Below are 22,168 nucleotides of genomic sequence, written 5' to 3' on the forward strand. Positions count from 1 at the left end.
AATTATGAACACAACACTACATTTTGTTTAAGCAATTAGAAGCGTTAGAATGACTTGGGTCATCCATGCGCTAACCATGTAGTTTAATTAATCAAAGTAAACATAAAGGAGACAAATTTTATCACAAAGTTTGTAACATATTTCTTTGCATTTCAAGTTACATATAAATTTAAAAATCAGTGGAAAAATGGATCCTAAACATGGGTATATTTGGCTAGTATTTTCTCATAGCTGTCAAATATAAGCTGATCTACAAGTATTCATATTACATTTTATATTATACTTTTATAGTACAAGTATGAGTAATCATCTTACGGTTATTTCCAAGGATTCAATGTCCCGCCCAAGATCCCCTCCAAGACTGATCAATGTTAGAAAGAACCCAAATTCACGAATAGATGCAACACGTCCAATCACAATGTCCCCACGTTCAATGTCACGGAAGAAGTACTGTCTTTTGTCATCACCAGGAACCTCCATCAACTGTTCCAAAGGAGGCATAATTGCATAATAATCTGGAAAAAAAAGAAAGACTTTGAAATACTATTTCTTTCTATATCAATCAATCAATGCAAACTCATTACTTATACTTTTATTCCAAAGCTAGGACTTTATGAAGTAAGGAGCATCATAGTTATTCTAAGAGATTACTTAACTCAGTTGGAATAACATTGAAAAATAAATTAGCAAAATACTTTTCAAAATTATTGCTGATTTTCTCATTTTACTTCTCTCCACTTCACATAATGGTACAAGATAAAAAATGTGAATCACTTACTTGTTGCCGTACACTTCAGAGTCAGGGCTCTAATGGACAATTACAAAAGAGGGCAAGTATTCAGAAGTGTTTAGAATTTTAATAGTTCTGGAGTAATGTAATGATCAAATAGCTTGCATATCTTCAAAGTCAATACAGTCACTTCTGAAGAGCTGTCAACACTGTTATTCTGGACATGCAAACATGAATTTTCATAGAACAAGGTCTCAATATTAATGAAATAAGTGGGCAGATCAACTATCTTTGTTGCTGACTAGGAAAAAATCTTGAACACATTCTTCAAAAATATCTTTTGCATCCAACAGAGTATGAATGGTCCATGAAAACAACCTTGTTATTTGTCTTTTGCACTGTTTGTTTATTTTTGTAACATGATTTTTATGTCCTGCATTATACTGCTGCTGAAAAACAACAAATTTCACAACATACATCAGTGATAATAAACCTGATTTTGATGCAATTGGTTCCTCTGAAAATTAACACTTCAAGCATGAAGCAACACACAAAATGTTAGAGGAATTCAGTAAGTCAAGCAGCTCTATGCAGGGAAATAAACAGTCAACGTCTTGGCTCGAGACTGTTCAGCTGGAGTTCAAGCATCCTTCACTACCTCTAGGGGGGATGGGGCCTACCTTCTCTTAGAGATTATTATTTTGCAGCACAGTTGAGAACTGTGATATGTTGGTGTAACCCATCATATGACGCTCAATGGAAAAACATTGAGGAGCGGGTACTTCCCATCCCCATACAAGCAATTTTGGCTGATAACAACCTGCAAAGGTACATAAATACTACTGATAACCCATGGGTGAAACTGACTCTTAAAATATGGAAAACTACTATAAAAGAATATAATCTAGAGGGAGGTATTGCAATTCTTAAATGGTGTGCATATGACTCGGATTTTACACCAAATAAATTGGATGCTAGACAGCTAAAGGAATAACAGTTCTTTGCAACATAATGAAAGAAGGAACACTGTTCAGTTTTGAAATGCTTAAAGAGAAACACTTATTAGAAAAACAAGATTTTTATCGGTATTTACAGATGCGACAATATGTTAATAAGACATTAAAAAATGTAACCAAGGCAAATACATGCTTGATAGAGCTCTTTAGAAAAGCATATAATTTAGATAATGGTAGTAGAATCATTTCAAGCATGTATGAGGGGTTGTCAAATCTTAAAACACATTCGACTTCATACATTAAAACAAAATGGGAGAAGGAAGGAAGGATAATTAGATTTGAGGAAGAATGGACAACAATATGGAGATATCAATGGAAGTGTACCAGTTCACAGAAATGGAGGGAGTTTGGATGGAAAAACTTGATAAGATATTTTATTACACCCTCTCAGAAATCCCATTATGATAGTAACCTCCCTGTTTGCTGGAGAAATTGTGGAAATCAAAATGCAAATCATTATCATATTTTTTGGGACTACCCTGTTATCAAAAACTATTGGAGGGGGATACACAATGCCCTACAAGACATCTTTAAATGTGAAATACCCTTAGAGAGTAAGACCATGTATTTTGGATATATACCTCAAGAATGGTTGAAAAGAGATAAATATTAAATGAATATACTGTTGGTGGCTGGTAAAAAGACTCTTACTAGGAAATGGTTATCACAGGAGAGCCCAACTTTAAATACATGGATGGAAATTACAATGGACATTTACAAAATGGAGAAGATAACAGCATCTGTTAACCATAAGCTGGAACAATTTGATTCATACTGGGAAAAATGGTTTAACTACATAATGTCTCATAGGCCTGATTTTATTCTCACAAATCAATGAATCTGTTGTAAAAAAAGATCACTCCCTACTTGTACGTAGTTCTTTCCTTTTGCTTGTTTTTTCTTTCCACTCTTTTCTATAAGTGTATACCTCAGATAAATACTTTGTGGAGATTTGTGATATATATGATTATATGATATATATGTACAATGTCTGAAATACATCTTATGGAAATGTTTGATGATGAATTTCAATAAAAAATAAATTACAAAAACAAATTGAAGTCTGGTTTATATATTAGTGTTTCTTAAGTCTAAATTAACCCACAGGAATTGATTTCAGAAGGCTCCTGGACAGTCACTAACTTACTTCCAGATATTTAAGGAAGAGGTAGTGAAATAGTTCTTCTTCCAACAGTTTTGGCAGGAAATTTTATATGATCTATTGAGACAAGGAGCAAAGAAGGAACTATTTGTTCAAAAGCTGGGGGGGGGGAGAAAGATTTTGGATACAAAGAATATAACAGAATATGAAAATTCAATGAAAAATTTCCTTTTCTAAGATGAGGAAACATCAAAAAGAGACAAAGAATACAAGCTTAAACATCTTTTGATTTCAAATCACCTTCTGTCTCTTCGTCATTCAGTTCAGTACTAACAGTTGATTTCCATGATGGAGCAAACAGAAGGTCTGCTTTTCTTGCGATGAACTGCTGTATGCCAATATTATCAATTCTTCTATCCTTTCTGCAAAACAATAGTGTTCTATATCAAAATTACATTCTGTGTATTGTGGTACTACACACCTACTCACAACTTAAAAGAATTGCCATACCATGACTTTAAGCAGATGACTGATATTATTCAAAGATATTCGTATTTATACACACAAATATAAAAGGTTAATAAAAGCATAAATGTGCTATACAATTTTGATGAAATACTGACTTATCATATGAATGACTTTGTATTATTAGACTACATACTAGCTTTACACAACAGGGACACATCAAACGTGATGCATTCACAAGGAAATCTGCAGATGCTGGAAATTCAAGCAACACACACAAAATGCTGGTGGAACACAGCAGGCCAGGCAGCATCTACAGGGAGAAGCACTGTCGACGTTTCGGGCCGAGACCCTTCGTCAGGACTAAATGAAAGGAAAGATAGTAAGAGATTTGAAAATAGAAGGGGGAGGGGGAAATACGAAATGATAGGAGAAGACTGGAGGGGGTGGGGTGAAGCTGAGGGCCGGAAAGGTGAATGGTAAAAGAGATACAGAGCTGGAGAAGGGAAAGGATCATGGGACGGGAGGCCTAGGGAAAAAGAAAGGGGGATGTGATGCATTTACTGCTTAGTCAAATTTTGATTGTATCCGATTTTGCATAAATTTTCCATTTCCTTCAAAAAAAAATCTGCATTTTTCACAAAAATGTAAACTGGAGCTAGCTTCCAGGACAATGGATATTTTCATTAGTTTCCTTTCAGGGGACATGTTATAAATATTAACAGAATCCCAAAGACACCCTATACTAACTTCTGAAAGACAATATCAACTGCTGAAAAGACCATGCATTGTTAATTATCTATTTCTATTAGCTTATAACAAATCTCAAGTGTTAGTAAATCAACCAAAACAGAAAAATCAGATATTTGAAGACCCTGAATACCAACTAGGGTGCCAATTTAATTCATACCACTGGATATAAAATTCAAAATACTTCAAATATACCTCAAAGCATTATTCCTTAACATAAAATATGGTCTGGCAACTCAAAGATGAAAAAACACAGAACCTCACGAAAATCAGATAATCAAAAGGTTATCAGCTTTGGAACAAAGTCATATACTTTCTTACAATATAAGAGGAGATCATATTGGCTCTAAAAGTCACAGAACCATTTCACTTCCCATTAGTTTGCCATGTTCTCTCCGCATTCCCAACAGCAACACCCAGCCCCTAGGTTCAGTCACTCAACTACACATTAACAGCAATTTGCAGTGGCCAATTAACCTACATATTTACACGTGTATTTAAAATGAAGGAGGAAACGTGCAAATTCTACTCAGATAGCAAGCAGGGTCAGGACTGATTCAGGTCATTGGAGCTGTGAAGCAACAATTTTCTTAGCCAAACGATAAAGAAAATCTGAGCTGCAGCAAACAGATTTGCCACTGATTTTGTTTTTTTTCCCAGTGACACAATTTTTAATCAATATTCAGCAAATTTCCATCTATCTTTGCTTGAATTCGAAATATCTTGCTTTACACTAAAGCTGCACAATCAACCACAGGGTAGGGATAATGTGTAACCAGATATTGTGTAACCAGATATTGACTGCTGGGAAGGAACTTCAGAAGGTTGCTAGGATGATGAAATATACACCATATAGACAGGTTCCTCACATTAATCATTGGTAAAGGTAATTGAAGCTTTGCCAACTTTGCGTTTTTAAACATTGCTCTGACTGTATCTGAAAAATACTATCTCTGATCAGGCTGACTCAGTCTCACTCCCTTGATTCTGTTCTCATTTAACTGTTGGTCAAGAAACTTTTTTACCATCAATTAAATGACACCCACGCACACACATCAGGTATAGCCATTTCATTGTTGTCACTGCTTATTCAAGCCTAGCCTCCTTGTGCCTTTCAAAACAAATAAAAATTAGCTGAAAAGCAAATTAAAAATCCAGGTGCTGAACATCTGAAAGAAAATGAGAAAGTACTTAGATCAGAGACCATCTGTGGAGAGAAATAGCTAATGTTTCAGGTGACAATCTATATTCTAAATGTGAACCTGGAACACTTGTTTCTCTCTCCACATATTGCTTAATCTGCCAAGTAGTTCCAACATTTTCTGCTTATATTCAAGAATCTCATCATTTCTTTCGCAAGTACACGTCTATTTTCCATCAATCCATTTGTCACTCTCCTATTAGAAATTTGTTCCTGTCAAAGCACAAATTACATATGGTACTGTCTATGTGCTCAATGTACTTAACTGATCATGGTATGAATCACTTATGTCAATCAAGCCATTACCCTCCAGAACTTCAATCTTATGCGTAGCAAGACCATTGGTAAATCAAGTCCAATTCAATCCACAGGATGGCTTTGCATCTACCTCTTCACCTTTGTTTCTATTAATTTCCAGATTTGACTATTTATAAATTCTTCTCATTTGACCTCATCCTTGACAAATATATTCATTCAGAACTACTGTTATCTTCATTTTCTCAGAAACTGTTTTTGAAAACTACAATATAAAATGCTAAGTTTGCCATTTTAAATTCTTTATGGCTTTTCATCCTAACTGACATGAAACTCTTGATTTCTGACCAACCTCTCTGGTTGGTCAGAAATCTCTCTCTAGAGATTTCTGGTAACCTTCTCTGTGTGGATCTATCCACAATCAGTCATGGTCCAATTAACTGTCTTGACCACACAAATTGTTTTTCTCCTAAACTTCTCCATTTTGCCTTCCACTGTAAGATTCAAATTCAAGAACAAAAATTCCATCCTTCTCAGCCTCCACAGTCTAATTGCATCTCTATGATGGTTGAAGATATTTTTTGGATTTGTAATTATTTAGATCCCAGCTGTTAATGTTTTCTGCCTTTGTGAATTTAAACTAGATCAAATGAATGAACATTAGCTTCTGCTGGTAGGAATTTATTTCTACATCTTATGGCACAGGAAAAAAATCTGCGAAAATATAAACTAGAATTGTATGACTAACCTATGAAAAATAGATTAGTGACTTAACCTGAACAAGTTCTAGTTGGACAGAGTTTTAGACCTGATTAGACCATAAGACCGTAAGATTTAGGAGCAGAAGTAGGCCATTTGGCCTATTGAGTCTGCTTTGCCATTCAATCATGGGCTGATCCACTTCATCCAATCATCCCCACTCCTCTGCTTTCACCCCATAACCTCTGATGCCCTGGCTAATCAAGAACCTATCTATCTCTGCCTTAAATACACCCAATGACTTGGCCTCCACAGCTGCTCATGGCAACAAATTCCACAGATTTACCGCCCTCTGACTAAAGTAATTTCTCTGCATCTCAGTTCCAAAAGGACGTCCTTCAATCCTGAAGTCGTGCCTTCTTGTCCTAGAATCCCCTACCATGGGAAATAACTTTATCATATCTAATCTGTTCAGGCCTTTTAACATTTGGAATATTTCTATGAGATCCCCCCTCATTCTCCTGAACTCCAGGGAATACAACCCAAGAGCTGCCAGACATTCCTCATACGGTAACCCTCTCATTGCTGGAATCATTCTCATGAATCTTCTCTAAACCTTCTCCAATGTCAGTATATTCTTTCTAAAATAAGGAGCCCAAAACTGCATACAATAGTCCAAGTGCAGTCTCACAAGTACCTTATAGAGCCTCAACATCACATCCCTGCACTTGTATTCTATACTTCTAGAAATGAATGCCAACATTGTATTCGCCTTCTTCACAACCAACTCAATCTGCAGGTTGATTGAAGGTGGAAGGTAGCTACAGAAATGATCAAGCTTAAAAAAAACAAGGGTAAGAAACACAATTTCACCCACGGATGGGCTGACCCAGGAACTGAAATTATTTATGTTTCAGAGACAAGTGTACGGAGAAATGTCAAGATGACAAACAGTCTGGTTCAGCAGAAAACTGTAGCCAGAAAATAAACAACATAATTGGGATCTAGTAACAGTTTATAGAAAAGACCCATGAAAAATTGCTTTATTTTTCTTAGTGTTCAAATTATGGGTTCAAAATTCAAAGTAAATACACGTCACCATATACTACCATGAAATTCACTTTCTTGCGAGCATTCACAGTATACACAAAGAAAACAATAAATCAATGAAAAACTGCACACAACAAAGACAATGTGCAAAAAACAATAAAATGTGCAAATACAAAACAGAAAAAAGCCCCAAAACAGCAATAATTAAATAAATAATATTGAGAACATGAGTTGTAGAGTCCTTGGAAGAGCCCATAGGTTGTATAGTCAGTTCCCAGTTGGGTTGAGTGAAGTTATCCACTCTGTTTCAAGAGCCTGATGTTTGAGCAGTAATAACTGTTCCTGAAACTAGTGGGCATAGGGCCTAAGGCTCCTGTACCTTCTACCCGATGACAGCAGTGACAATATAGCATGGTCTGGATGGTGCGAGTCTTTAATGATTGATGACACATTTGTGTGATGGACTGGGCTTTATCCACTACTTTTTGTCATCTTTTCTGTTCAAGGGTATTAGTATCTCCATTTCTACTCGTAATGCAACCAGTGTATTCTCCAACACGCATCAATAGAAGTTTGTCAAAATTTTAGATTAGATGCCAAATCTTTACAAACTTCTAAGAAAGTAGGTGCTACCTTGCCTTCTGTGTAATGGCATTTATGTGCTGGATCCAAAACAGATACTCTGAAACGATAACACTGATGAATTTCAAAGTAAATTTATTATCGAAGTACATGTACATCACCATATCCAACCCTGAGATTCACTGCCATGTAGGCACTCAATAGGTCCATAGAATAATAACCATAACAACCAATGAAAAAGTCTGCACCAACTTGGGGGTTCAACCACTGTGCAAAAGAAAACAAACTGTGTAAATGCAGAAAGGAAGAAAGAAAGAAAAAGCAAGAATAAGTAAGCAAGCAAGCATTAATTATTCAGAACATGAAATGAAGAGTCCTTGAAAGTGAGTCCATAGATTGGGGAATATTTCAATGATGGGGCAAGTGAAGTTGAGTGAAGTTATCTCCTTTGGTTCATGAGCCTGATGGTTGAGGGTTAATAACTGTTCCTGAACCTGGCAGTGTGAGGCTCCCATACCTTCTACCTAATAGCAACAGTGTGAATGGGGGGAGGGGAATTGTCCCTATGATGGATGCTGCTTTGCTGTGACAATGTTTTGTGTAGACATCTTCAATGGTAGGGAGGGCTGTACCTGTGATGGATTGGGCAATATCCACTACTTTTTGTTGGATTTTCCACTAGAAGTCATTGGTGGTTCCATACCAGGCTATGATGCAGCAAATCAATATACTCTCCACGACTCATCCATAGAAGTTTCTCAAAGTTTTAGATGTCATGCTGAATCTTCACAAACTCCTCAGTAGAGGCAGTGCCATGTTATCTTCATAACTGCACTTATGTGCTGAACCCAGGTCAGGTCCTCTGAAACACCAAGGAGTTGCTGACCTTCTCTACCTCTGATCCTCCAATGAGGACTGGCTCATGGACCTTTGGTTTATTTCTCCTGAAGTCAATAATCAGCTCCTTGGTCTTGCTGATGTTCAGTAAGAGGCTGTTGTTATGGCACCAGTCAACCATATTTTCAATCTCCCTCCTATATGCTCATTCATCTCCATCTTTGATTTGGTCAACAACAGTGGTGTCATCAGCAAACTTACATTGGAGCTGTATGTAGCCTCACAGTCTTAAGTATAAAGTGAGTACAGCAAGGGGCTAAGCACTCAGCCTTATGGTGCATCCATGCTGATGATGATTGTGGAGAAGATATCGCCAACACAAACGGAATGAGGTTTGCAAGTGAGGAAATTGAGGAGCCAGTTCATTAGGAGGCATTTTGGCCTTGGTCTTGGAGCTTATTGATTTGTTTTGAGGGGATGATAGTGCAGGATGCAGAGCTGTAGTCAATGAAGAACATCCTAATATATGCATCTTCACTGTTCAGACGTTCCAGGGTTGAGTGAAGATCCAATGAAATAGCATCTGCTTTAGACCTGTTGCGACATAAATTGGAGAGGATGCAAGTTGCTCCTCAGACAGGAGTTGACATGTTTCATCATCAACCACTCAAAGCACTTCATCACAGTGAATGTAAGTGTAACTGGTTGATAGTCATTGAGCAAAGGAGGCTATTCTGTCCATACTGGCTGTGCTGCTCAATGCTTTGAGTACAGAACCAGACTTTCTTTTAATCTTATTGACGAGACTCCCATGTTTCTTATGCAATTCCATACTGTGATTTCCAGATTTCTACTATCATTGCCCTGACAATTCCCTATTTATTGACCTATCAAGCTGCAGGAACTGGGTCCTTCTTCCCCACATAGGCCACATAGGCTTAATTTTTATACACCAATGATTTTTTTTCTCTAGCCTCAAAGAAAGCCATCCAATCAAGCCAATCTTTCCTCAAAGCTAAAATATTCCTCTATTGACATTACTCTCTGATCTAAACCCTCACACTTTAAATTGAACATTTTTCACCCATTCAGTCTGATTGCTACACAAAATGTGAAGTGTCAATGGAGACATCAAGAGAGGTGACAAGTATAAAAACCACACATAATTAAACTATCAACATATCCTTTGTGATGTGAAGCAAAAGGAGACTTTAGATCAGGGGTTCCCAATCCTTTTTATGCCATGAATCAATAATATGAAGCAAGGGGTCCGTGGATCCCAGGTTGGTAACTTAGGGAATGCCTCAGAGCTTAGAGAAAACTGAACAAGAAAACACCACAAGAAATTATCTGACCACAGATGAATAGTTAAGAGTAGAAGCAGACTGAAGAGCAATAAGATGGAGTGTCTAAGGCTACATCCACACTAGACCGGATAATTTTGAAAACGCCAGTTTCGCGTAAAAACTATAGGCATCCACACTATGCGTTTTTGAAAATATCTCTATCCACATTGAAACTGAGATTTCGTCGAATCTCCTCTACTGGGCATGCGCAGGGCACATCTACTGAAAACAAGCGACATGTTTGGTGTCGAATCTCACTGTGAAAGTGCGCGTTTGTGTAGTTACAGACTAGAAAAACTTAAAACGACGGACAGCTGTTGGCTCTCAAGCAGCAGAACTTAAAAGTAAAAAAAAAACACAAATACTGGAGCGTATGGAGGCAACCGATAGGGAGTTCACGGACAGATTGGCCTGGCTGACAACGAACATTGAAAAATCTGTTGCATTAATAAAGCACCTTGTTAAGTGTATAAAACATGTCTGCATCAGTGTTATCTTGTATTTCCATAATATGTTACATTAGGCTGTTACACATTTATTGTCAGAGAAGTACTTGCATAAATAGGTAAACCACCTTCATACGAGCAAGGACAGAAAACAGGGCAAAGTGAGTATACTTATTTATTCAGTAAGTTATGGGTCAAAGCATTTGGTGAATACATTTCTAACTCCTCTGGCTTCAGTCTCGTTGCCGTTTGTTCTGAAATTGTTAGGTTGCGTTCAAGAAAACAATGAAATAGCGCGCTGCTGTCTGACAGCGTTTTCAGACGTCTCTGGTTACACTGTCCACACTGATCCGGCCAATCCGGCATTTTCAAAAATACACACTCTGGAAAGCATTTCTGAAAAGCTCCAGTTTCGGGGGACAAAAACGCTGTTTTAGCATGGACGGAGGGTAAAAACGAAGAGAAAAAGTTTCGGATACGGATTTATCCGGCGTAGTGTGGACGTAGCCTAAGTATCAAGAATGAGAAACAGATTAAGGATGAGGAATTATTCATTTCACTTACAGTTGTTAAACGATGTACAGGATTTAGCCGAAACTAGCATGACGATAGGAAGTAGAATGTGATGGATTCTGTGACTGGAGACAGGAACTAGTGGGGGGCAGGGGTCAATATTGGGACTTTGGTTATCCATTATTTATGTAACTGACTTAGATGTGAATGTATATGTCATGATTAGCAAATGCTGGTGATACTAATTATGGGGTCTTGTTAATAGTGAAGCAGCTTGCAGTGAATTGTACAAGTCATTAGCGAGACTACACTTGGGAGTATTGTGTACAGTTTCAGTCACCCTGTTATAGGAAATAACGTTATCAAACTAGAGGGGATGCAAAAGAGATTTTGGAGAATGCTCCCTAGATAGAGAGCTCAAATTATAGGGAAAAGTTAGCCATGCTGGATCTTTATTCCTTGAGAAATGGGAGAATGAAGGATGATGTCATAAAAATTTACAATGGTAGTAGAGGGGTAAGGATAAGGTGGACAATTGTAGACCTTCCCCCAGTGTTTGGAAGTCCAAGAGGGTACAAAAACAGAAGGGGAGTGATTTTATTGACCCGAGGGGTAACTTATTTATAGTGAGTACCTGGAAAAGTTGCCACAGTATGTGGTCCATTTGGGTACAACTACAACATTGAGAGTCGTTTGGATAGGTACGTGGGGGAGGTGCTTGGAGGGTTATGGGCCGAATGTGGGCAACTGGGTCGGTAGGGAGGGTGATGTGGCTGGCATGGCTCAGTTGGGCCAAAGGGCCTGTTTCTGTGCCGCATGGCTATAAAAGATTTTAAAACCAAGATTACAGCATTTACCATAAATCCTAATGAAGCTTGCCAATTTAACATTTTGAGTCACTTGCCTATCGACTTTTCTGCCTCACCGTTTTGATAATCATTTGTGTTGCCTTAATATTAAATCAATTCTAGATACAAACCAACTCAACAACACGATTGCCAAACCACGTACTCAGTACGTACTGACCTGATTAGTGCAATGTTACTTTTTGTTAAAATATTTAGTACATAAGCATTACTTTTATTAACTCTGCAACAACATATGGACGTGCAAAAAGGAACTAGAAAATCAGTCAAAACGCAGTGACCCTGACTCCATAAACGTAAGTTTAGAGAAAACAAACAGGCATTCAACCAAGAAATTGGCCTGTTTGCAATCGTTTAAATTCGATAATTTAATAAGTGACACTTTTTTTTTTACATGGGACTCCGGTGTTGCTGGAGAAAGAAACCGTGTTGATGCTGAAGCCCAGTTAAACGGAAACCGTTTACCTGTGATGCAGCGCTGTTTTCAAGAACTCGGCCGAAACGCTTTGAATGTCTGGGTTTTCATATTGCTCACTTTTCAAAAGGGACAACAGCGTGGGCCCGTGATAACCCACTGACTGGCGCATGAGATCCTTGTTCATATTCAGCATCAATTTAAGTCCCGCTAGCCAAACTCCTCGGCATCCTGCCTCGGGAAGCCCCAGTGCGGACAAGGTGGCGAAGGCCCGGTCGGCCGCTCCCGCTCGGTGCGAGTGCGCACTCTCCGACGGGCGGCGCCGACTGCGCATGCGCACTCTCCGACGGGCGGCGCCGACTGCGCATGCGCGCTCTCTGGCTTGGGACTTGTCTGATACCCCAGAGCTCGCCTCAAACTTCGTGTAAACCTACTGTGTGGCTTGCCGAGTATTTTCAGTAGAATATTCCATCCATGCCTTTGTTTTACTTCTGTAAGTGACAGCATATAAAACGGGGGGAAAAGAGAGAAAGGTATGGTGAGGAGCATGGAGGAGACGCAGTGGAGGGAAAGATGGGCGGGGGTCAAAGATGAAGATGGAAGTCAGAACGCAGGAAAGGATTAAAGGAAGAGAAAAGGGCAACAAGGTGGATAGAGAGTGGGGATAGGAACAGAAGAAAAGTGTTATGGTAAGATTTAAGAAAGTGATGATGAAAAAAATGAGAGGGATGGGGAATGGTGCTGAAAAAAAATGATACCAAGGAAGAAAAATGTGTGGAAAATCCAATGATAAGTGAAAAGAAAATGAGATAGATGGGGAGAAGAGCATGAGATTAAAACCTATCCTTCCACTTTCAATAAACTTCAAACATATGCAATCCAGATTTCTCTGTTTGTGTGTCCCCTTCAGATAAGTGCTGTCAATTGATGCTCTCATCTTTTCTAACACTTGAGATTTCTCAGCATAGGACTTAATGATGCCTCTATTCTGCCAGCATGTCTGTATATCTTCATACTATCCTCTTCACAGTTCATCGTGCCTCTATACAAGAAATTCTGCAGATGCTGGAATTCCTGAGCAACACACATATAATCAGGAACTCAGCGTTGTCAGATGGCATTTACAGAGGGAAATGGACAGTCAATGTTTTGATCTGGGGCCCTTCATCTGGACTGGAAAAGAAGACAGCAGAAGCTAGAATGAAAAGGTAGGGGGAGAGGAGATACACAAGCTGGCAGGTAGTAGTTGAGTTCAGGTGAGAGGGGAAGGTCGATGGGTGGGGGAAATGGGATGAGAGAGAATAGATGCTGCCTGCCCTGTTGAGTTCCTCCAGCATTTTAAGTATGTGTTGCACTATGTTTATGTTCTTCGAAGATTTAGAAATCATTTTCTATTCATCCAGGTACAAATAATTAATCTGCAATAAGAAAGCAGTGATCGTCTTACTGATTTTGGGGGAATTCCAAATCCTTTAATATCCTCTGAAACAAAGTTAAAATCAAGTTTATTGTCATATGCACAAGTACATGTATGCACAGATGCAATGAAAGTCTCACTTGCAGTAACATAGTCACATGGTGTCATATAAGCACTGTTCACAAGGGACACATAAATATACAATTTTTACATGAAAAATATGATTAGAACATAAAAATACAGAATCAGTTTTAGTGCAAAAATGACTGGTGCTGTCATGATGTTGCTGAACCATAGTGATTAGTGTTCTGCCAGTTGGTTCAAGAAACAAATGGTGGAAGGTTGAAACTGATATTGTAGGACTTCAGACTTGTATAACAATTTTCTATTTGTGTTACTATATCTCCCTTCTTTTAATTCCATGGCACTCTCTTGTTAACATGCCGTGTGTAAACATAAATTGTGTAAACTGACTGTTAACTGAAATATTTTTTATTATCCAGCTAGTAAGGGAACAGTTAGGGGAAAGTACTATGCTCTCCACCAAACTGACACTTAAGCCTTTTTTTAAAAAACTGTTACTTCTTACAAATTAGGTCACATAGAGGACTATTTTCTGGACTATTGGAAGACATAGATTTAAGGTGAGAAGGGAAAGATTTATTATAGGGGACCTAAGAGGCAAATTTTTCATCCAGGTTGGTGAGAATGTGGAATGGCCTGCTCTATGATAGGTACCCTTTCCTATTTTCTCCACCCTTTTTATTTCAGCAATGATGCAGAAGAAACATTTAGCCAGTCTGAGGGGCTGATTAAGCTGTTCTTTCCATTCTTCAACTCCAATGATAGATGACTGTTATTTCGATCTGCCTCTCAACCGGATGCCTTTAAGTTCAGACCCAGGGAATAACTGTCAAACACAGTTTACTTAAAATTACATACTATTTATCAGCAAGCTGTGTCACTCAGTTGAACTACAGAGTTCCCACTCACAGAGCCTGGGAAAATCTGCAATCCTAGTGAGCCCCCGAGTATGGTCTGGGCTGCTGATATACAATTGTTATCACATACATACTTTGATGAGGGTAGACAGAGAAGCTTTCTCATGCAACAAACACTTCTTTCTTCATACATTATTCTCACAGCACTTGTCAGGCTGCCAATAAGTCAGTTAGGTTTTAGCCCTTTTAATTCTGCACATCATTCCTCATTATGTAAAAGGTGGTGATGGATCAGCATGTAGGAGGAGGACTGAAAATTTGGCTGAGTGGTGCCAGAATAACAATGTCAGCCAGACCAAGGAGCTGATTATCGACTTCAGGGCAAGGAACCCAGAGGTCCATGAGCCAGTCCTCATTGGGGATTCAGAGGTGGAGAGGGTCAGCAACTTTAACTTCCTTGGTGTTATCATTTCAGTGGACATGTCCTGGTTCAGCACATAAGTGCAATTACAAAGAAAGCATGGGAGCACCTCTACTTCCTAAGAAGTTTGCAAAGATTTGGCATGACATCTAAAACTTTAACAAACTTCTACAGATGTGTGGTGGAGAGTATTGAATGGCTGTATCACAGCCTGATATGGAAATACCAATGTCCTTGAATGGAAAATCTCATAAAAAGTAGTGAATATGGCCCAGCCCATCATGGTAAAGCCCTCCTCAACATTGAGAACATCTATGTGAAACGCTCTTATAGGAAAGCAGCATTCATTATCAGGGACCCCCACCACCCAGGTCATGCTCGCTTCTCGTTGCTGCCTTCAAGAAGTACAAGAGCTTCAGGACTCACACTACCAGGTTCAGGAACAGTTACTACTCCTCAACCATCGGGCTCTTGAACCAAAAGGGGATAACTTCACTCCATTTGCCCATCACTAAACAGTTCCCACAAACTATGGGCTCTCACTTTCAAGGACTCTTCATCTCATGTTCTCGATATTTATTGCTTATCTGTTTATTATTATTTTCTTCTTTTGGGGGGTATTTGCACGGTTTGATGTCTTTAACACACTGCTTGTCTGCCCTATTGAGTGCAGTCTTTCATTGATTTCACTATGGTTATTGGATTTATTGACTATGTCCACATGAAAATGAATCTCAGGGTTGTCTTTTGTGATGTTTATAATAAATTTACTCTGAACTTTGATGTGAAACTTACCAGAGGGAAGAGAGTCAGCAGCTTTAAATTCCTGGGCCTGGCGCATGGATGTGAGTATGTTGGCACCTTTACTTTCTCAGGAAATTAAGCAGGTTCTGACTGTCACTGTATGAGCTAATAGACCTTGTTGAAAGTATCCTGTCTGGTTGCATCATGGTCTGGTACATCAATCTGAATGTGCAGGAATGTAAGAAGCTGCAAAGCAGTGGACTGCAGCTTACATCACATCGCATTGGTAACCTCAAGAAGGTAACATCCATCACTAAAGAGTTCCACCATCAGGTCAGCTACTATCAGCCTGAAGTCCCACGCTGAGGTTCAAGGACAGTTTCTTCTCTTTTTAACCATTTGGTTCTAGGATGAACTGGCAAAACCGGAATCACCACTACAATTCTCCAACACTGACTCCTTTGCACTAAAGTATGTTTTCTTTTTTTTTCCTTAAAAATGTGTATAATTTATGTTTTCCTTATGGATGCTGTTCATATGATGCTATTTGCCTATGATACTGTTGCAAGATTTCCATTGCACTTGGCCACATTAGATGGTTTATTCAACACGTACAAAAGCTGGATGAACTCAGCAGGTCGGGCAGCATCCGTTGAATCATCTGCAGTGTACTTTGTGTTTAGATGGTTTATTGATCCCAATGTAAATTGCAGTGTCATAGTAGCAAAATAAACTATTATTTTTAGATGTATGGCTCCATATATTACGACCTTTCAACGTTTTGAACCTAATTTGAGGATTTTTGTGGGTATTTTTAATTGCCAATCTGTCTGGCTATGGATTTACAGAGGATATTCGCGGTTTTCTTTCATCAGCTGAGTGCCCGAGAAGCGGACCTCATCTCTACTTGTCACCAGCTTTTCAGCTATAGGAATCTGACAATTCTGTTGCAAGGTCACATCTATTCAATACACAGATTTTCTTAACTACCCCGGCGTTTTTCAGAATTTAAGATTCCCGAGAAAACGCTGTATTTTGGGTTTATTGGAGTATAAAAGTTGCAGTGTTTGCTGTGTAACCAAAACTATGTAGTCAGCTTTGTGTTTGCTATTTGCTATGCATGTATCCAATTTAATAGAATGAAATCTCTGTATTGGCTCTGTACTATTGAACACATCAGTGACTTAAGAATGTAGCCAAATAAGAAGATAATGGTGTGTTAATGAGAGGTAGCTAAGAGATGTAGATTAGAATTAAGTTAATGGGTAGAACCAATAGTGGCTGATGTACTAGTGATACGCAACTGTAGACCAACGATTGGATATGCTAATACAACTAAACCAGGAGATTGCTATAAAAAATGCGATGTACAAGGATCGGTGGGATGACTGTCTCAGCTTTGATTTGCACATTAAAGTTTAACACTTCTTGAAGAATCTTCTGCGTGGGGCACGAGAAACCACGACATTCGAGTAGCTTGGTTATTGCCCCGTTTATCTTGTGTCAGCACGTTTCTGTGCAGTTGCGGCTTTTTACTGCAGTCGCGCGCCTCCACATAATCTGCCTCGTGCTTGTTCCGGGGTGGGAGAGGCGAGCTCCCTTCCCGAGGCAATTTGTCCGAGCGCAATGACTGTCGGGATATGAAGTTTTTTTAAAGCAGGGCCGCACACGTTTCGCTCGGTCGACATTTCCAGAAGCACTACAATTTCCGACATGCAGGGGGCGAACTGCGGTCCGATTGACGCACAGGCAGGGTTGGGTCTTTTTATTCTCCCCCGCCTGCTGCGGAATTTCGTACAAGGGAGCGACGTCATTGTCAGTGAAAGAAACAGGGAGAGGAATTGATGAAGGGTCTATTTTCCCAGTAATATCATTGTTAAAGGAACTATTTTTTTTAATGATTCGGAGCCGTTATCCACCCTGCCGCTGAATCAGAAACGCCCGAAGGGATCTAACATTAGGTTAAAGAACCTTGACACGATTTCGGGAACTTGCTGTCTGAGAATATGCGGTCTTAAACCCAAATGCAAACAAGGGACCTGGAGATTCAAGTTATGTGGCGAGTGAAATCGGAGTGACCTGAAATTGCGGGAGAAGGGCGCGTTGACCTCGAAAGGCAACCAGGCTAAGTCAGACGCTGCTGGTAATGCGAGCTCTTTCTGTCCGTTTACATTACACCGTTGAATTTGCAAAATGAAAGGCTGCAGATGTTGGAAATCCGACATAAAAAGCGGCAGATGGTGGGAACACACGGCATGCAGTGTCTGTAGAGAGAGTAAAACAGCATTTTCGATCCATGATTGTCAACTTGGAAAAGTTTGAAAATAAAACATCTTAAGTTGCAGCAAGGTGATGGGATGGGGGTTATAACTACTGGAATGTCTTAGAGATGGAGACTAAGATAAACTCAATGACACAGATGGTATTTGTGCCTGTTCAGCGAACATGGGGAAAACTTGTTAATTGTATCCGATTTGTCTGGAGTATACCTTTTAATATATGGAACGGGGTGGGGATGGTAGTGGTAAAAGTCTGTAAATAACATAAATGGTGGTTGATTGTGTGATCGTAGTAGGTCGCTGTATCTATATTTCTCTGTTGTATCTATGACAATAAAACAATTCTAGAAATGTGACCTACAAAAATTGTGGTGCTGGAAATTTTAAATGAAGTAGAATGTTGCAAATATTCAGGTCATCTGAGGAAAGAGGAGAAAAAGTTAGCAAATCAGGTTGATGGTCTGTCATCAGTTATACAGCCCAGAAAAGTTGGTTTTGTGTAATTATTGAATTCACAGTTGAAATCTAATGTGTGAGTACTCAATAATGTTTTCTGAACCTTGGAGAAACCAAATGCGAATTTGATGATTTCTTTCAGAGCTATCTTGATCAGGCAAGTTGATTTGTAGACCACCTGTAATCTGCCTGCAATTGATTGACTTGGATCGCAAAAGTGACTTTAATCTATTTTGCTGTTCGGATAAAGTCCAATGTAAGTTTAAAACATTTTGTCTTCTGGTGAGGAATGGTAAAACCCTCAAAATTCAAACATTTCAGTTAACTGACCTTTCCGATTTGTGTGAGAAAGAGTCAGTTCTAATGAAATATAATCCTGTAAAATTAGCTTGGGTTTTCTTCCTCCACTAATGCAACATTCTCTTTTTGTATTTCCAGTGATCACAATGTTTTGTACCTCACAGTTCTGGAATTGTTTATTTTAATCTTGTCTGTCTCCTGTTTATACCTCCTCCAGAGCGATCAGCTGTGACTAATGTACTTTGCCACTTTTCAGCTTGAGTCGTCACAACTTGAATCATTAAGTCTTTCTTGGACACCACTCAATCATAGATATTCCCAATGGTCTTTCCAGCCCTTGCCATTCTCTGCAGCTTAGCTACCTAAACTACATCTTTCTCCAACCTGTATCTTGTGGGACTGCCATCCTCTTTTCTAGCTTCCCCATATCTGATGTATCTGCTCTAATGGCGAGGCTTCCCGTCTGCTGTGACCAGTGGAGATCTCTCTCAGACTTCCTGTCACCCTGCCTTTTCCTCAGAATGAGAGAGAATTCCCCTTTTTCTTGCCTTTCACCCTATGAGCCTCCATATCTTGCACATCATGCTGCAACAAGGTGGCACACCTTCCCCTCTCTTCCCTTTCTACTGTCTGCAGAGACCATTCCCTCTGTGGTTCCCAAGTCTGCTCATCCATCCCCTCCCTGTCCTCGACCTTTGGCATTCTCCCCTACTACTATGAGAGCTGCTGCACATCTCTGTCCCCTCCCTCACCATCATTCAGGGACCTAAACAGTCCTTCCAAGCAGAGATTCATGTGCACCTCCTTTAGTTTCATCTGCTGTGATCTGTGCTCCGGAGGTGGCCTCCCCCACATCAGCGAGATCAACCACAGACTAAGCAACCAATTTGCAGAGCACCTTCACTCTATCTTGACCTCCAATCCTGACCTCCTGGTTGCATACAATTTCAACTTCCTTTTCCATTCTCATCCTACCTTTCTGTCCTTGGCCTTCTCTACAGTCAGATTGAGCCCCAACATGAATGAGAGACATAGCACCTTGTATGGGTAGTAAATTATTAAATTTCAAGTGACCCTGTCTCCATCTGCTTTCATCCTTCAACGCTTCTTGTCCACAATCTCCTACTGACCCTGAGTCATCACTCCCCTCTCTTCTTTATGCTGGCTATCTTTCTCCTCCATTCTTGGTACTATTGCAAGGTTTAGACCTTGAGTGTTAACAGTTCATTTCTCCCTACAGATGATGTTTGACCTGTTGAATTTCCCACAGTAGATAGCTTGTTGCTCCAGATTTCAGCATTCCTTGTGTCTGCCAGTTAAAATATGTCTGACTTATAACTACTGGTTCTCGTGAGAAGTCTTTAGCCTGACATATCAGATTCAGATTCAGTTTATTGTCATTTATAAACCACAAATACAGTGAAGTTAAAAAAAGAGACAACGTTCTCCGGAATGATATCACGAAAAAGCACAAAACAGACCACACAAGAAAAACCACATAACGTTTGTTAATCCCCAATTCAGAGCGGAATCCAGAGAGGCTGCTGCGTATCGATATCGCGCTACCGTCTTGGCATGTTCCCTGGAAAGGAACTACAAACCCATCAGTCAGAACTGAAGCTACAAGACCTACACAAAACCACACAGTTACATATAGTTTCAACAGTGCAGACAATACCATAATTGATAAAAGACTGACAAAGACCACATAATTATAACACATAGTTTCAACAATGCAAAGCAATACCGTAATTTGATAAAGAGCAGTCCATGGCACTGTTTAAAAGAAAGTCTCAAAGTCCCAATAGCCCATCATCTCACGCAGACAGTAGAAGGAAGAAAAACTCTTTCTGCCATGAACCTCCAGCGCCGCAACTTGCCAATACAGCACTCTGGGAACCCCGACCAGAGCCAGCTCCGAGTCCATCCGAAAACTTCGAGCCTCCGACCAGCCCGACACCAAGCACCATCTCTGCCGAGCGCTTCAACCCTGGCACCAGCTGCCAAGCAACAGGCAAAGCCGAGGATTCAGGGCCTTCCTCCCAGAGATTTTTCCGATCGCACAGTAGCAGCGGCAGCGAAACAGGCATTTCAAAAATTTCACCAGTTGTTCCTCCGTGCTTCACACATCCATCTCCATCAAATCAGGATTGTACATGGCATCCTACTTGACAGATTACAGATATTCATTCCAAAGTATTAACTATTAACTAGTAAAATATTAACTATTCCTCCCAATTGCTGCCTGACCCTCTGAGAATTCCCAGCACTTTCTATTGTTACTTTATAATTTCATTTTGGACAAACTGGAAGCATTGTTAATGTTTATTGGAACAAAGAGGTGCTTCTTGATATCCTCTGTGAAGTAGCTTTGGTAGTTTTTCTTGGCAACATTTTGAGATTTTTAGTTATCTTCAATTCCCTGAAATACAATGTAATCAGGAGCAGCTTATGTGAGTAGCATTATCTAATTTTTAATTTTTTTAAGTGATGCGTATGTCTCCAGTTCTGCTTTAGTGAAGGCTGCATTCGTAGGATATAGTACTGGATTTAAAGTCACAGATTGAGTAGGTTCAACACAATCATGCACTCAGTACTAATCAACAGGATCCGAAATCTGGGCCTTTGTAACTCCCTCTAGAAAAGGGATCCTGGACTTCGTCATTGGGAGACAACAGTTATTGCAGATTGGAAATAACATCTGCTCTTTGACAATCACTAGTGCACTTCAAGGATGCGTGCCTAGTTAACTGCCCTACACCTGTGACTGTGTGGCTAGGCACAGCTCGGAAACAGCATCTATAAATTTTCCGATGACACAACTACTGTTGGCAGTATTTCAGGTGGTGATGAGGAAGGATACAGGAGTCGGATAGATCAGCTGTTTGAGTGGTGTCAAAACAACCTTGCACTCTAAGTCAGTAAGATGAAGAAATTCAGGACGTGGAAGTCGAGCAAACATACACCCCAGTCCCCATTGAGGGTCAACAGTAGAAAGGATGAGCAGATTCTAAGTTCCTAGATGGCAACATCTCTGAAGATCTATACTGGGCCCAATATATTGATGCAATAACAAATAAGGCACAACAGCAACTATATTTCATTAGAAGTTTAAGAATTTGTCACCAAAGGCTCTTGCAAATTTCGACAGATGTACCGAGGAGAGCACCTTTAACTGGTCACATTACCCTCTGGTATGAAGGGACCACTGCATAGAATTGGAATAAGCTGTAAAAAGTTGTAAACTCAGCCAGCTCCATCATGGGCACTAGCCTCCCCAGCATCGAGGACATCTTCAAAAGGTGATGCCTCAAAAAGGTTGCATCCATCATTAAGG

At 39.6% G+C, this 22,168-nt stretch overlaps 2 protein-coding genes across 5 annotated transcripts in view; one reads left to right on the top strand and one right to left on the bottom strand.

The window, feature by feature from the left end:
* The window catches only part of ttc14 (tetratricopeptide repeat domain 14), a 44,078-nt gene extending 31,489 nt beyond the window's left edge, over positions 1-12,589 (bottom strand). For 2 of the 3 annotated variants that reach the window (XM_073041258.1, XM_073041260.1), the window contains exons 1-3: positions 12,324-12,589; positions 3,149-3,270; positions 316-515 (exon numbers count right to left, since the gene is read on the bottom strand). In XM_073041258.1, the coding sequence (XP_072897359.1) occupies positions 316-515; positions 3,149-3,270; positions 12,324-12,469 (468 nt within the window). In that variant the 5' untranslated portion in view covers positions 12,470-12,589. The remainder of the gene's footprint in view (positions 1-315; positions 516-3,148; positions 3,271-12,323) is intronic. The other variant, XM_073041259.1, reaches the window with a different exon arrangement.
* A 4,983-nt stretch (positions 12,590-17,572) lies between these two features.
* Positions 17,573-22,168, top strand: part of abcc5 (ATP-binding cassette, sub-family C (CFTR/MRP), member 5) — a 123,110-nt gene continuing 118,514 nt past the window's right edge. The window contains exon 1 of one of the 2 annotated variants that reach the window (XR_012098393.1): positions 17,573-17,939. The gene's annotated coding sequence lies outside the window, so the exon portion shown is untranslated. The remainder of the gene's footprint in view (positions 17,940-22,168) is intronic. The other variant, XM_073041261.1, reaches the window with a different exon arrangement.

This window comes from Hemitrygon akajei, chromosome 3 (assembly GCF_048418815.1).
Source record: "Hemitrygon akajei chromosome 3, sHemAka1.3, whole genome shotgun sequence".
Taxonomy (NCBI): Eukaryota; Metazoa; Chordata; class Chondrichthyes; order Myliobatiformes; family Dasyatidae; genus Hemitrygon; species Hemitrygon akajei.